The sequence below is a fragment of the Colletotrichum godetiae genome (genome assembly GCF_030913485.1).
Source record: "Colletotrichum godetiae strain CBS 193.32 chromosome Unknown BDP55scaffold_20, whole genome shotgun sequence".
NCBI lineage: Eukaryota > Fungi > Ascomycota > Sordariomycetes > Glomerellales > Glomerellaceae > Colletotrichum > Colletotrichum godetiae.
The window spans coordinates 611,602-627,031 of record NW_026851268.1 but is presented as its reverse complement, the minus strand read 5'-3'; the positions used below and the strand labels follow the sequence as shown (position 1 = coordinate 627,031).

The following is a 15,430-nucleotide window of genomic DNA, read 5'->3' as shown; positions in this document are numbered from 1 at the left end:
TTTCAAGTTCTTTCGTCTTCGAAGATCTGGGTTGAGCGTCATTGCTTGTACAAACGTCGTGCATCCCTTGGATAGGATAGGAACATGCTTGTCGCACATCAAATTGGTTTAAAACCCGGTCTCTTCACGTATCCAGAAGAAACTTTTTGTTGTCTTGGTCTACAAAACATGGGTTGGGAGGATATGTCAAGGGGCTGGACGCAGCAAATTCTGGCATAGGAGTACCTTTAGTACTTAGGTAGTTTCGATTCATCTCCCGGCGACTTTATCGCCGAACGCCGGTGCGGAATCGGTGGAGACTGGTATGTGGAGCCGTTCCGCACAGCCATAACAGGCCTAGCGGCGCACCCGCTGACCAAATTAGGGAAAGCCCACATCACTCGGTTATCCGCTCAATCTGGGGCGACTGCTCTTCATTTCCATGGCTCTCTGGCGCGCATTCACTCGATGTTCTTGGCATTCGTCCTGGCCGTTATTCCTCTTTGCATGTTTTGTAGCACTCAATGACGTACGGAAAAGAGTGCCTCTTCTGTTTTCTAATGACCATCCGAGCAGCTTGAACAGTCACCAGCTCCACTGACCTTAACGTGCCGCCAAAAGCTTGGCTCCAACGGTCTCCGTCTCGGCTCGACAACACCCATGGAATCCTACTCTTCCCGCCCCAAAAAGACTGACATTGTTCGCAAGCGAACAGGGTGTCAGAATTGCAAAAAGAAAAGAAGAAAGGTCACCACGCATCCCTCCCTTCCTCCCTCATCTACCTGCCGTTCCCCTTGGTTAGTGAAAAGTCCTGATCAACTGACTCGTAAGCCAGTGCGACGAGACACGCCCGGAATGCCTTGCCTGCGTTAAGAAAGGAGTGAAGTGCAGTGGTTATGAGCGCTCCGTGACCTTTAGAGACGTCACCACTCGGGCTGCCGAGTCTTCGAGGAAATTCGAGGAGGCTAGATGGGCTGCCCTACGTCTCGAGGACGAGCAAAGAAAACGTCGCCGCCTCAACTCAACCGGGGAGTCGTCGCCTGCCCCTCGGGAGCCATCAACGTCGGAAGATGTCATAGAATTACCGGCGAGAGATGGTCCGTTGGCAGCTCCGGCTCCGGCACCTTTGCCCCCATGGCACTCCACGAGCGCCGAGGGCTGGCTCGCTGGGTCCTTCACGTTACCGTGGCCACTTTTCGACACTTCTGCTGGTTCCTCCACGGCGCAAGATGCATCTCAACAACAGCACGGAACGCCACAGTCAAAGATCAACTCGGTTGAACTAGGGCAACCTACGCCGCTTGAGGACCCTGCTAGCCGCTTGATGCTGACAAGAGGGGAACCAAACAGCTCGACACCACCCGTAGAAGCCCCAAGCCCTGCCTTGACGACCGGTTGGGACGAGTTCCTCGTTACCGACGCATCATCTCCAGGGTCCTCCACGTCTACCTCATCCCCCCTAGGTGAACCGACAGTAGACTGTCAGATATCGATACCTCTTGAGGAGGTTCTCATTCAACACTTCGATAGGAATGTTCTGCCATCGATACCAGTTGCCCTCTCCTTCCCGAACCTCTTCCGTCAGAGCAGCTGCTTTCGGTCGGCGGTATTAGCCCTATCCGCCAGCAACATCAAGCTGACGCAGCCACTTCCCATTGACCCGCTTGTCCTTCGCCGGGTATGCGACGACAGCAGCGTCTGGATCTACTACGACACAGCCGTTAAGGGGCTCCAAGCCCAGCTTCAAAACGTGGAAAATCAACGCGGCGAAGAACTCGCGGGCGCCGCTTTACTGCTTGCATACCACGAGTTGGAAGCCGGCACGGCTCTGGGTATCAGGAACCACGCCACTGGTCTCGACGCCATCGCTTCCAAGCTCGACTTTGCAGCGTCGTCTATCCCCGACCTATTCAAAGCTTGGCGAATGCTTCGCTACGATGTCCGGTTCATGATGACGCCGACGCGATCGAGTTGCAACGCCGTAGATAGTTACGATATTTCGAGCTTACTTGACCCGCAACTAGCCATTCGGGATATCCTATCCAGGCTACATGGCCTTCATGCACGGTTTGCAATGGAGGCTTCATTCAGCCAAGATACCACCGTCGACGGCAGCAGCGCGTCAGAAAAGGTTGCCATGTGGCTGATATCTGTCCTGGGCCGCGAATGTGACCGTCGCAACGTCCGTCTCAAGGACTTCCACAAGGAAAACCTCACACAAGACACTATATTGCGGCAGTGTGATGTCTTTTCTCACAGGTTGGATAACTGGCACAGGGGGCTTTGCACCCATGACATGCCGGTCGTCAAGCTCGGTACGGACTCAGATCTGATTAGCGGCGCCACGTTTGAGACTTTCGTTACCTACCGCTTCGGTGACACGCGAAAGGCTCTCGAGTACGTGATTTATCTCGTCTGCAGGATGACGTGTAGTTATCTCCGCTCTCTATTCGACCCGTCTGTCCAGTCTTCTGGCACGGATGCCCTAGCCAAGGTCATTCTTGGCATCGTATGCGGGATGAACATGCAGCAAAGACAGCAGTTTACTGTTCTCCGGGTGGATGTCCTGCTCAGAATGGCTGCGAGTTTGTCAGAGGGCACGAACTTCATCACCACCGTTCTCGACTACTTGCTTCCCAGGCTGATTTCCTCAGGTCTCACGGGTCCTGACATCGTTGCGTGGATTTACTTGAAGTCGGCGTTAGAGCTCGAGCTGAGAGAGAGGAGGAAGGGCCGTGCAATAAGGATGACCATTGATGGAGTCGAGGAAGACTGTGAGATGTGGCAGTTGGTGAACAGGCATCCTGTCGCTGCTTTTGGGGACTACAATGGCAAAGGGTACTTTCGGGACTGCTATGTCATCGAATGTCTAGGCTGAAAGACATCCGTTGAATATGATCAATAATATCTTTGTTCCAAGCACTCTGCAGTCCTTTCGTGACTAAACCCTCAGTACGCATAAAACAGAATATTCTCGTTCTCGGATTGCCGGATCTTTTTGTTCTCACTCTTGAGCCAGAGCCGCATCGCCCACGCGCCCATGGCAGTAGCAACACTGAGAGCCGCGCTCGAAGACATCGCCATGACATATCGGGGCTCGTCGGACTTGGGCCACATATACGGTGTCCAGATGAATGATGCGACGGCAATGCAGTTGACGATGGCGAGGGAAGACGCCTTCTTTTCCTTCGTCTGGGAGCAAGTCGCCGAGACCCACCCTAGTATGATTGAGTTCACTGCATACGTGCCGACAGAGAAGACGACCATGGAGACTGCTTAATTAGTAAGCCTCTGAGGAGGTTGCGAGGGAGCTTTACTCACAGTATCTGGCACCCGTGTTGAGGGTGGCACAGCCAAGGATGAACCCGAACACAGCAACCGTCTTTGCTATGGTGATGTGCCTTTATTTACAATCAGCTTCAATCAGTCAATTCTGATCACTAGTTCCGGACTGACCAAGTGCGTTCGTTGAATCTTCCCGAAGACCAAGACCATGCAATCGATATTATTCCAGCAATGAAATACGGAGGGCAAGTAAGCACCAAAGTAATCGTCTCATCAAAGCCCAACGTCTCAACAGCAGTCGGAAAGAAGTTTTTGAAGCCGTTGGCGCCAAGGTGGCAGTGCTGCATCACGGTGAAGAGCCAAACCTTGGGATCTTTGGCAGCCTCGAAGAGACCAGACCAAGTAGTCGTCTGCCCAGTGTTTCCGACAGTATCTCGTAGGATACGCTCGTTGGCCAGAATGCGTTCTTCAGGGGTGAGCCATCGCGTCGTGAGTGGTTCGTCGGGCAGGATGAAGAAGGCTATTATGGCGATGATGAACGTGACTACGCCCTGGATGATGAAGAGCCATCTCCAGCCTGCGATGCCGGCCTAGTCATTTGTCAGACTTTGTACTAGAATATTGGGACGTTGAAGACGAACCATCCCGTGCATCTGGAAGATTCCTAGCGCGATCAAGCCAGCAAATGCCGTCGCGAGGATATTCCCGTATACAGGATTGATATCCTCGTCGCCAACTCTTTGCGGGTGTAGAACGTGGCGAGAACATAAAGAGCACCGGGGTAGTACGGAGCTTCGGTAATGCCGAGGAAGAAACGAGTGAGTAGCAGGCCCGTGTAGTTCTGGCTGACTGCCGTGAGGGCGCTGATGATGGCCCAGACGCCCATGCAGGAGCTCATCCAGAGGCTCGGGCGGACGCGTGTTACGACCATGTTGGCGGGAATGCCGACGATGACGTACCCGACGAAGAGAATGGAGACGCATGTTTGGTATTCTGTCGAGGAAAGGTTGAGATCTTCTTCGAGGGTGTTTAGTCTCGCTAGGGCGATGGCATTACGATCCTTGAAGATATGTTAGAGATTTCCATGAACTGTCTTAGGGCTTGAGCGTTCTCACCAAGTAGTTGAGCCAGTACATGAACCTCGAATGTTCGTTAGCAAAGATGTGCGATGGGCAGTGACGGGATGATTAGTAGACCAAGATTCGTCGGTTCGACGGCTGGCGAATCGAAGATATGGTGACGGGTACCGAGGTTCGAGGGAGAAAGTCCCTGAAAGCCAAACTTCGATATGGGGCACCATCTTACCAGAGAATGGGCATGATCATCCAGTCGAGCCGGCGTACTAGTGCAATTTCGGCTGGGTCATACTTCGCATGTGCTCCAGCGTAGTCTCGGACGTCAGGAGTAACTTTAAGAGCCTCCTCAATTTCAGCCGGGATAAAAGCTGGATCTTTGCTATTAGGGTCGGCCTTTCGGTTGTTGAACGAGAGTTTCATGGCGGCGGAAGTGGCCGAGAAGGTTCACGAGGCGCCGAGGGCAATCTTTGATAGTCAGAGTTTGAGCTGACAGCGGGAGAGCCGGATGCTAAGCCCAGACAAAGAGAGGTGAGCATTTATAGCTTTCTGGACCTCCCAGTAAAGGACATATAAACACCACCATCACACCTTCATCTTTTGCGGCGTGCCGCTTTCGCAGGCCAAAAGTTGCAAGCCAGCTTCCCCGCACTGCCAAGCATCTTATCGAAGGTGTCATGACAATGGTGGTGGCCTTGGTCCCAATCCTGCGTCTTAGCGCATCGTTTGCCTCATGATGTGCGAGAATCGGAATGAAATATGAGTGGTGAGGAGAGACTTGGAAGTCTGGGCAACGTCTTGGCGGGGCAGGGACACATCTCGGCATCGCGAACGGCGAGCACTGGGAGTAGTCGTGGCAATCGAGTAGACTTATCATGAAGCAAGCCGGAGTCTGGTCATAGAAAAAGTATTCAGTTCTAGAAAAATAATCATTTCGCTAAATGAAGCGACGGGGATGTCACGACGCGAAGGAATGCAGTTGGAATAACAGTGTGGAAACAGGGTCCATTACATAATCGTGCCCGCAAACCTTCTTTTCTGGACGACCCACCATCCATCCATCCCAAACAGTGCTTCGGGGCGTGTAGGTGTGACGTACCGGGCAGTACAACAATGTTTAATGATACAGGTCCTTTTTTAAGTGTTAGTGCGCCTGAGAAGTGAGATGCGAGCGGCACGAAGTCGATGCCTGCATTGACATTTTCGATCGAAATATCCCGGGGATGCCTGTATGTATGTAGAATGGGCGGTTCCGGAACATTGTGGCGTCGCAAAGCCATATATACAGCTTTTGCTCTCAGATTTTCGCCATCTGATGAGACTTGTTCTGATCTAGTATTTACGAGTGCCTCGTAACGAAATGAGAAAGAACTTGATTCTTTGGTGGCAATTTATTTTTGAGGTCTTGAGTTCGGGCCACCCTCAGACTTTGAGTTTTTTCAATTTGTCTGTCCCCTATCACCTTCAATCTCATATTGACTGGTTCATTAGATAAGGGTGCTAAGCGGACTGAATGCATTTTACTCAGCTCACCATTGAGAGAAACATCGGGCTGCTAGATGACTACTTTCTCGACCTTTACTGAAAGCTAACCCGTGACGACTGCTCACCTATCCACCGTCACTTACAACAACAGCCGGGTCTTCTTTTTGTAGATTCACTGCATTTTAGTTGTATCTTCCGATAGATGCGGTTAATTTCCCATGCTGTTGAAACTTTCCCGTCATAGATTCAAAGTTCATTGTAAGCATCTCCACAAAACCTATCTTTTAACTCGCCACCCTCTACCGGAGTCTCGACCTGCAGACATACTGAAGAAACGAAACATGCGGCAGATTATATGATACTTAACGTTGAGACTTTTTTCAGACTTCAGGTAGACCCATGAATGCATGACCAGGAGGTAGGAAGCGAAAGCGGGGAGTGAAAGCCGAAACTTTCAACTGTGGCAGGAAGCTCAGGCAGCATTTGCCGTTCTTGACGGTACGAGCCAGAGCCTCAGGAATTTCGCGTAGCCTCGAGGCTACATGTGGAAATTATTCCTCTCATTTGTCACCATCGGACGAGGAGACCTCGTGGCGCAACAGTTGGGACTGCTCACTCCCGGTTACAGCGCCACCAGCTCGACCCCCGGTGCTTTTTGAAGGTCAGGGGTTCGAATGCCTCTGTGAAATCTCTTTTTCGACGTTTTCTTTTTAATATTTGTGAAACCAAAGTAAGGGATGCTAATGCGTGGCAAATAGTGCTTAATTTTACATTTGTCTAATGATTATCTTGTCCATGTCGATGTTTCATCGTTTCTGGGCATGGTGGAGATTCACGTATAATGGCATATTCATTTCTTTGTTTACTTTTGTGTATTCTGATGCCTGACACAGCCATATTTCTGGTGAGAAGCTCTTCCCAACCCTCAACGTGAACTTTTCACTCACCTGACAGATATCTCACAACAAATCTGAACTTGCCCAAAAGAACGAGCCCATCTTGGCCTGGTCTCCTGAATGTTCCCCCCTTCGACTCTTTTCTTTTATCAACTTCTCCTTTATTCCAACCGGGGCCTTGAGCATTAAAATAAAGAAAAAACATTACCAGCTAGCTACCAGCTCAAAAGCATCATGGCTCCTCATAATCGCCCTTGGGTCAAAGCCATCATGGACCTTCCAGGCCTCGAATTCTACGTCAAAGGCGATGAACCCCTCTTCAATCGCAGAGTCAACGCCGTCTTCCTGAAGCTATTCGCCAACAATTATTCTGTCTACAGCAGAGATCATGTTGCTCTTCGCCAGCATTATATCGCCAATCGGGGCAATGCCCTTTTCCGTGCTATTGTCAACCTTCACATCTCCGGCAAACATTCGAACTTCAGCACCTTGTATGGCGCTGCTCTCACTGGCCTCTCTGAAGACTCTGGATATTCCCGCGATTGGAATGATTCTGATGAGCTCGGGATCGACTCAGTGATTTTCGTCATCGACCGCATTATTCGCGCCCGCCTTCAGCACCTGAGAGCCAACGACACTAATATCGACGAGCCTAACCCTGTCATTGAGGCCTTCCTTGCTACTCTCGATGAGTGGATCGCGGTTCTTGGCGAACGCAAGATGAAGGCTGCCATTCCCTCTGAATCCGACGCGTCTGACAGCAGCCAACTCTCTCTACCGCGCCCTCCTCATCCCGACAACGCCGCTACTGCCTCCGCGTCCAAGGCGTCTATTGTAAATCAGATCATTCTGCCTTATCGTCCCATTCCTGAGAATGGTTCGGGTGAGTCAAGCTTCGCTATTAGATCGAAGTCATATTTCGAGGCTTTCCACTGACGTACAACAGGTAAGCCAGAGCAGGCCAAGTCCAGCACCCAGGACAGCCATGATCAGACGATTCAGGGCTTGCGATTCCAGATTTGGGCAGCTCAGGCAAAGTCCGACGAGCTGGCGAAACTTGAAATCGCCCGTCGTGAAGAGCAAGAAACTCTTGAACTCGTCAACGAAGCACTCCGAGCTGAGCTCGATGAGGCGAAGAATGCCCGCCGTCGAATCTGGTAACTGGAGGGTACAGCGAGCCAATATCAACACAAAGAATGGAGTGAGGTAGAGGCTGGATGGCTGAATTTGGAGGTAGTCCCATGCTCTCAGTAAACTAATCCGTCAGATGTGATTATCCTCCTACGCCAAAAGAACATTTGCATAACTTATGATGGGTACTATGGAAAAAGGATACCCTGCTGAGATCTGCCTTGGTGACTGACGCTTTCCCCTTGTAATGGTGACACCTACTCACTGGACGCCATCTTCGTCGTCGACTCAAATGTCTTGTTCCTTCTGCTAGGTTTCTCCGACACCTGCAAGTGTTCAGTCACCTAGCTCGTGGCTGCTTCTCTCTAGGATGTTTGTGTGGTATCAAAAGGTAAAAGTGGCACGCCTACCGGTACTAAGCACAAAAATTACCCTAGAGATATGGCTGATCCTACGTGTAAGTTTACATGATGCCTAGACGTGGCAAGATTAGGCGGGACTACATAAGTAGAAAAGGGTACGCTAGCTGGAATCGAACTCAGAACCTTCAAAAAATGAAGTCACCGGGGGTCGAGCACCTTGCGCTGTAACCGGGAGTGAGCAGTCCCAACTGTTGCGCCAAAGCGGTCTCCTCATCCGATGGTGATGATTTGAGGAATCTACCGACCTATAGACCATAGGCGGTGACTGTATGGCTCCTCCCAGCAGACTACGTTCCCCACCTCATAGCCTTACGTTCACCATCGTGTCCCTTAGGTTCCCTCTCCTTAACCATCGCGCAGATTCCCTTTCATTCACCTTCACATAGGCTCCCTCCTATTACCTTCGAGTAGATTTCCATTCACTCTCCCTCCCCTCGTACCTCCGTATTGTATACCTTAAAACACTTATCTCTCGCACGTCTGTCATGCTCTACTTCCCTCTTTCTTCCGTATTTCAACCTACTCGAGGAGAGACGCGCGTCAAGAGCTTCTCCTGAGTCCTTGTATCTCTCTTGTGTACCTTCCTCATCCTTCATATCTGGAACCTCTGTTGTGCTCTGCTTTCATCTTCCTTCTCTATTTCAGTCTCTCAATCTAGCCCAGAGAAAGACGTCTCGACTCAAATCTCTGCCACTCCTCCGATAATGCTGCTAAGCATAAAGTTAACAACTTCCCCAAAGGACCTTTGAGGGTCAGTCAATTGCAGGACTTACTCATTTATGAAAGACGCAGCGACTATGGCGTACAAGCCCCCATCCGCCCGCAAGACCGCGAAAGGAAAGCCTATGCAAATATGGCTGGGATCGCTGAGCAGCATCCCCGGCCTGAAGTTCGGTGCTGGTCTTGGAGATGGAGCCTTCTCCGCTGAAGCCAAAACTTCCTTCCTCGAGAGTCTCTATGCCTGGGGCGGCAACCACGGCGAGACAATGCCATCCGAGATGAGTCGCAAGATCATGATTGCTACTCAGCAGCGTCACCACTGAACAGCCATTGCGATGCTCCTCAACATTTCCCAACAAACTTCCTGTTTCTGTTCGAACGACGAAAGTACAAAGGTGAGCAGTGGGCGAAACCAAAATTACAACATACCTTGAACACACCAGCAACGCCGACTTTGGGTAGCTATTAGCCAACAGTACCAACCACGTCATAGCACTCAATGAAGTAGCTTGTGTCAAACCATACTTGGTAAGAAATAGGCGTGATGGCCACCGACGAAATCGGCCACAATCTAACGACTGAGGGGAAAGCGCATTTGCTCTCTAGTCCAGAGTTGGCCTCCGCCTTTTCTGACGTACGCAGAGACAATTGCGGGTGACGAGAAGGGAGGGTAGCAGCGCTTGACTGGTGTCTTGACCGGCCTTAAGTACGAGTGAGATTCTTACTTCTGTTTTCGCTTTCGATCTTGCTAGAACACCATATCTATCTGCCGTACAACTGACCCTACGATTTCTCCTATCTACCACAAAGATGACTTCCTTCGCTATTACTGGTATCGTAACGGTTACAAGCTCAGTTGTCTTTGGCTTGAGTGGCTTGAGCCCACCTATCGTTGGTTTCCTGGGTCGCTTGACGGACTTGAACAACTTGCCGAGGCAGCTGGCAGCATTAGAACGGGAATTATCTTTGTTGGACTCACAGATCACATCCAGACTTATTTGTCCTGACGACTCACCAACTATCCCAAAGGATCTGGAACATGTGACCAACCAAATTCATGATGCTATTGACGAGGATATGAGCAACCTGGAGCGTCGAATAGTCTTTTTAGACGACGAATACAAGTTGGGAGTGCGGCCCTCGACAGAACAGTCACGCAGCCCGTTCAAATCCGAGTCTCGACGCGGGAAGTTTCGTAGGCTTCTCCAATTGAGAAACTCTAAGCTCCTGACGACCATGATCAATGACACAAGAACTCTCATCTGGGCTATCAGTAACAAAATCACAGAGATAGAGTTAATGGAAGGAGAAGCATCGTCAGCGGTAACCAGCAACGAGAATACAACATCCCATCGCACGAATGAGATTGGAGTCTCAGAAAAATTGTCGGAACAAGAATGGCCCGAGGTATCTCCCGGCTCAGTTAGCGGGACTGCGTCTGAAGCCGTCGACGGCCCTTCAAGTCCGGAGCAGGCACCTTTGTCTGAAACTTCATGTTCCGGAAATACACAGTAAGACAATACTTCCCATGATTGATGCAGAAAACAGCTTATTACATAGCTGACATCATCTCCATTGCAACAAGAGGGGCAAGTTCGGAAGTCGTCGATACAAACCTCCCAGAAGTCGAGAGCCGAAGTTCGCTGGCGAGGCCCTCCGACTTCAAACAGGGGCTTTTCGTACCTAGCTGTTATATCCTAATGTTGCTCTCAGCCTTTGGACTTATTTCCAGCCTGGTTTTATCTCTTTGGTGGTCTTTGAGATGGGGTGATGTCGGAGGTGGGTTCACTATTGGAAGCTACGCTATTGCGGTTTCCGGCACCGTTGTTGGAATCCCGTGGTATAAGCATAATAAAACCTGTAGATGCTGGGAGGTAAATATTACTAAAGGAGAAAGACTGAGTTAACATGGAATGCATGAAGTTTTGAAGCAAAATTAAGATAGTAATTGACGAAGTTCGATAGCCTTCGCTGCTTCTAAACGTCAAGCATCTGTTCATGGACATCCAGCACATTATATATGGACTTTTCTGAAACTCTAGTCAGATTATTTCTGCGAAGGTTGGTCTGAACAATACTGTCACGCACCCAAACTGGCCAATCTTTTTGTCTCAACTGCCTTCTCTTTACTTATTGATAGGTCGACAAGGGCCGCCTGTAACACCGCATCTTTTACCAGTTGTTGAGGTAGAATCAGCTGCATCAACACACCGTTAGTAAGAGAGTTCAAGCAGTCAAGATCGTTTATCTTAAGTGGTAGAGGGGGCAGTGTTGTCTACTTTTGCAGATGAGGGCGTCATTTCGACATTCCCCTAGAAAATTTAGTGTCAGTACATCACCCTCACATTGAGATTGACCATCTAATAGAAGTTGAACGTACCCTTGTCACCCTGTTGTTGGGCAAGAGCAGCTGTGACCAAGAAAGGAAGAAGGGTTACGACGGTTGGGAAACGCATGGTGGCTTATGGTGCAAAGAAAATGTAGAATTAGATGTTCAAATGCCAGCAGTTGAGGTAATGTGGATAAACAAAAGTATTGATCAGTGCCTTCGGTCGACTTGATTATTGACTTAGGTACATTTATATATACCATCGCTCCGTGTGAATAATTTGACTTGGAGACCAACTTGGTCGTGATGACTTCTGACTCGTATTTCTCAACTGAAACCACACGCAGCTCCATAGCTCAGTACAGGTGTATTGACTCGAGGCAACATTCTGCAGGGAGTCGTCTTACATCAGAGCGAACCTTAAGTTTACCATCCACATTGTTAATATATCAACGGCTTCGTCTCCAAGTTGACCAAAAAGACAAGATACAACTCGCAGATAGTCCACCAGTTGAGAGACCTCGAATACGTCAGCTAACAAAGATCAAACGACTCCAATAATTTCGCATTGCAACTTCTCAAAATCTTTTGTCAAGAAAGCCATAATTCAGTTAATTCCTTTCTCGCCGGTTCCGTACACACAGCTCTGAAACCCGACCCAGAGGACCGAAGACGGTTCAGACGTCAATCATGCAAGTCGGCATCAAGTCCGAGATCGACATAAAACAAGACGAACGCGAGAAAATCAAGGGACAAAACCTCAGACGGTCCACAAAACTCCCCCAAACCAAGAATGAAGAAACCCGACACTTCGGTCAACGCCGTCGATCCAAAGACCCTTGCTCGCTTCCCACCAATCATTTTCCAAAACAATGCAACAATACTAGAGTAACGTGTGTGAAGGAGTGCTCACACATCAGCTAGCAGGCACGAGGTCCGTCCATCCAACACTGCCTAGCGCTGACTCAAAATCTCGTGGTTAGCTGTATGCCCTGTAGGGCTCCAGCGGCCGCACGGCGACTTGAGAGAGTTCCGGCCAACGTCGCCGCGCTAAGTACAACGACATCGGCTTCTCGGTAGTTGCACTCAGCCTTTCAGATACCTTCACCCTGCGGCGACTTTTTCTGTGCCCAAAACACCAACTTTACCTTGGTTACCTCAAATCGCGACGAGATGACCCATGCCCTTCGGCGGCGGGTGATAGATCCCAGGAAGGCCGATCGTGGGGTCAAAGTGGTCTTTGCCGTCAAGCAACCTTAGACACTGGAACAACCTTTGGAGACCAAGCTTGAACGTCTCCTTTTCCCCGCCAAAGTTGAGTCGGAACCATCCCGAGCGCTTGGAGAAGAATGCCTGCGACGCATCATTCCATTGTTAGCAACTAAGACTTAGATGGGGCCGATGGGGCCGCTACTCGAGCTTCGTAGCACCCCAGGATAGTAAACTCACCTGTCCGGGCTCGAGATAGACGCGGTACTTCATCAAGTACTCCAAAAACTTGAAATCCCCTTCTTTGCCATGCTTCTCGAGCAGGAGGTCCACCCACTCGGACAAGTTGACGAACACAAAGAAGCCCGCCTCGGCTTTGACATGTGGGATATCGTACTTTTCCAGTTCTTCCTCGACAAAGGTGCGTCGTTTGGTTAGGCGGCGACGGAATTGGGGCAGGTATTGGTTGCGGAGGTACTTTGCGTCCGATAGGAGCTTCGCAGCTGTTGAGGCGCTGAGTGCAGAAACCCAGCCGAATGTGCTATTCGTGGATAACAGCGGTTAGCCTGGTTGGGCGCACACGTGCTAGTGTTGGTAAGCCGAAGGCTGTGACTCACCTTGACGCCCGCATCGCCTCGTATATCTCCTGATTGTAAGTCACGAGGAAGCCAATCCTGAGCCCACCGAGGCCGAAATCCTGCAGGGGGGAAGAAGAGCGTCAGTCAGTTTTGTTTGTGATTCATCATGCGAAGCCGAAGCCGAAGTAGACAATGGCCCCACTCTCGGCAGCACGGCTTAAGAACAGGCCTAGACGGGAATGACTGCTCACCTTACTCAACCCCCACAGCACATGAACATTCCTAAAGTTGACATCGAGCCCAAGACTCAGTATACTCGAGAATCGTTCCCCAGCACTCATGGCGTAGACCTCATCAACAATAAGATGAATCTTATGCCTCGCGCAAAGCTGGGAGATCTGCAGCAGCACGTGTGCGGCGTAGCACCGACCCATCGGGTTATCAGGATTAGACAATAACACGCCGCCGACCTTACGCTTCTGGCCCAACTCGACCTGGATCGCATTTTCAAGACGGACAACCAACTCAGGAACTTGTATGGGTCCGTCCTCGTGCGGCGGTTCCCCCCAGAAGCGCTCTTCTGGGATGTCGTCGCAGGGTACCTCGACGACGCGGACGCCGTTGCGCGTCCAGACGTCGCGGGCGAACATCCCGTAGCTCGGAGTCGCGAGGATCACGGCATCGCCTTCGTCTGTGATTTTGTATGTGAGGGTGTCTAGTAGTGTCGTCACACCGTTGGCGGCAAGGATGTTGTCGGCGGTTAGGGGTAGGCGGACTTTGAAGTGCTCGTTCATGAAGGCTGCTGCTGCTTTTGGCAGCTCGGGGGAGCCTTGTGCACCGCCATAGCCAAGGGCTGTAATTACATCAGCAAGCTAGCTACTGATGGACATCAGCGTCAGGCGGAACCACTTACACTCCTTGAGCTGGCTCCTCTTGACATTTCGCTTCGTCCAGCACGCCAAGTCTTCCAACATGATCTCATTGACGGCTGACCCAAGATCAATGATGCCCTTGGGATTACTCGTGGCATCATATGGGTTACCCTCGAGTCGTTTGCTTAGGCCATCCATCACATCCGACCGGGTGGTCTTCTGGCCCCGCTGGGACGGAGGGAGAGCGGCATTGACAGACATGATGCGTTGACACGGAAAAGGTTGAAATTGTTGCCTGCTTTTTTCGGCCATCTTGTGGCGAATCGAGGTCCTTATATGTCAGGTCTCTCCGAAAGAAATAGATAGGAAAATATGACAGCCTGATGTGTATACGCAGTCATTGGAAATCAATGGCGAAGGAAAATGTTTCCCCGGACTCGCGGCAATGTGGATACCGGACCAGGTACGCGGGTCCGGCTTGACTGGGCTCCACCCTTGACAAAAAGGTAAGGTGCGACCCATACCCACCAGTGACTCCTTCGCCGTTGCCTAATCGGGGAAGCAGATACGACTGTCCGACTAATAGTACAGTCATCCTTTTCGGTGCCTGCGGAAAAGAGAACTGCGCATTGCGAAAACAAGTACTTGAACAGGCAGTCAAGACTCACGTAAACACGCCAATAGGTGAAGTGGATTGCCATGAATGAAAAATTTCCGAAGTTTGCTCCGTTGTTCGGCTCGGCTTTCTGGCGTCACTTGCGCGTCGTCTTGCCTAAGGTATTGCTCCGTAACGTGAGAGCGAAGCAAGCAACGCCATCTCGGCATACCTAATTTCCTGGAGTTCTTCTGCTTACGTTTCACCGACGTTCACAGTCTCACTTATTCCTCATGATAGTAGCGCCAAGCCCTCCCTGCACAGATCTACCGTAAGCAGAGAACGAATTTCCCTGGCAAATGCTCATTGAGTTTGGTGCAATCTATACCCTGGCTGTCAGAAAGCTTGTTGGGTGCCTGGAAAGTTCCTCCGATCTCACTAGGCATCGGCTTGGCTCGTGCGTGATAGGATTCTCGGTGCTGACGTCCCCACACCGTCGCTTGCGTGGCATTCGCCAGTGCTCAAAACGTGACGCCGCGGCCGCTCAACACCCTCAACGGGGAATATGCAAGGCTTACGATGCAGAGCAGCGTCGTAGGAGGCGCGTCAAGTGACTGTTTAACGCATCTTTTAAAATGGGATGTTCACAAGCGGCACTCGTTAAGTCTTAAAACGTTGAAAGGATAAAGATGTCCGGGCTTAGGGAGGGGACTTAGGAAGTCATACTCTGAGTTTAGGCTCGTGCACTGATTACACAGTACTGCCCGGGCAGCAGGCATTATTGTCCACGACACAAGGTACACTAATCCAGCACTCCACCAGAGCATCAATCTTACAGGTACGGATATGGCTTGTG

The 15,430-nt window shown here is 50.6% G+C and overlaps 5 protein-coding genes across 5 annotated transcripts; 3 read left to right on the top strand and 2 right to left on the bottom strand.

Moving 5' to 3' along the window:
• Positions 1 to 639: 639 nt before the first annotated feature.
• Positions 640 to 2,857, top strand: BDP55DRAFT_551909 (uncharacterized protein; the record flags this gene model as incomplete). The annotated part of the gene is made up of 2 exons (XM_060569153.1): positions 640 to 776; positions 811 to 2,857. The coding sequence occupies 2 exons, from the start codon at positions 640 to 642 to the stop codon at positions 2,855 to 2,857; spliced, it is 2,184 nt and encodes a 727-aa protein (XP_060429808.1).
• A 71-nt stretch (positions 2,858 to 2,928) lies between these two features.
• Positions 2,929 to 4,760, bottom strand: BDP55DRAFT_693878 (major facilitator superfamily transporter; the record flags this gene model as incomplete). The annotated part of the gene is made up of 7 exons (XM_060577278.1): positions 2,929 to 3,251; positions 3,301 to 3,380; positions 3,436 to 3,854; positions 3,906 to 3,989; positions 4,031 to 4,324; positions 4,380 to 4,404; positions 4,570 to 4,760. 7 exons carry the CDS (start codon positions 4,758 to 4,760, stop codon positions 2,929 to 2,931), a joined length of 1,416 nt encoding a protein of 471 aa, XP_060429807.1.
• A 2,192-nt stretch (positions 4,761 to 6,952) lies between these two features.
• BDP55DRAFT_728616 (uncharacterized protein) lies at positions 6,953 to 9,314 on the top strand (the record flags this gene model as incomplete). Its single annotated transcript, XM_060579465.1, has 4 exons — positions 6,953 to 7,601; positions 7,665 to 7,875; positions 9,012 to 9,022; positions 9,058 to 9,314. 4 exons carry the CDS (start codon positions 6,953 to 6,955, stop codon positions 9,312 to 9,314), a joined length of 1,128 nt encoding a protein of 375 aa, XP_060429806.1.
• A 487-nt stretch (positions 9,315 to 9,801) lies between these two features.
• BDP55DRAFT_631983 (uncharacterized protein) lies at positions 9,802 to 10,506 on the top strand (the record flags this gene model as incomplete). Its single annotated transcript, XM_060572357.1, has 1 exon — positions 9,802 to 10,506. The coding sequence occupies one exon, from the start codon at positions 9,802 to 9,804 to the stop codon at positions 10,504 to 10,506; it is 705 nt and encodes a 234-aa protein (XP_060429805.1).
• Positions 10,507 to 12,478: 1,972 nt separating this feature from the next.
• BDP55DRAFT_631982 (aminotransferase class I and II) lies at positions 12,479 to 14,240 on the bottom strand (the record flags this gene model as incomplete). Its single annotated transcript, XM_060572356.1, has 5 exons — positions 12,479 to 12,673; positions 12,770 to 13,070; positions 13,147 to 13,226; positions 13,359 to 13,960; positions 14,021 to 14,240. 5 exons carry the CDS (start codon positions 14,238 to 14,240, stop codon positions 12,479 to 12,481), a joined length of 1,398 nt encoding a protein of 465 aa, XP_060429804.1.
• Positions 14,241 to 15,430: the final 1,190 nt, after the last annotated feature.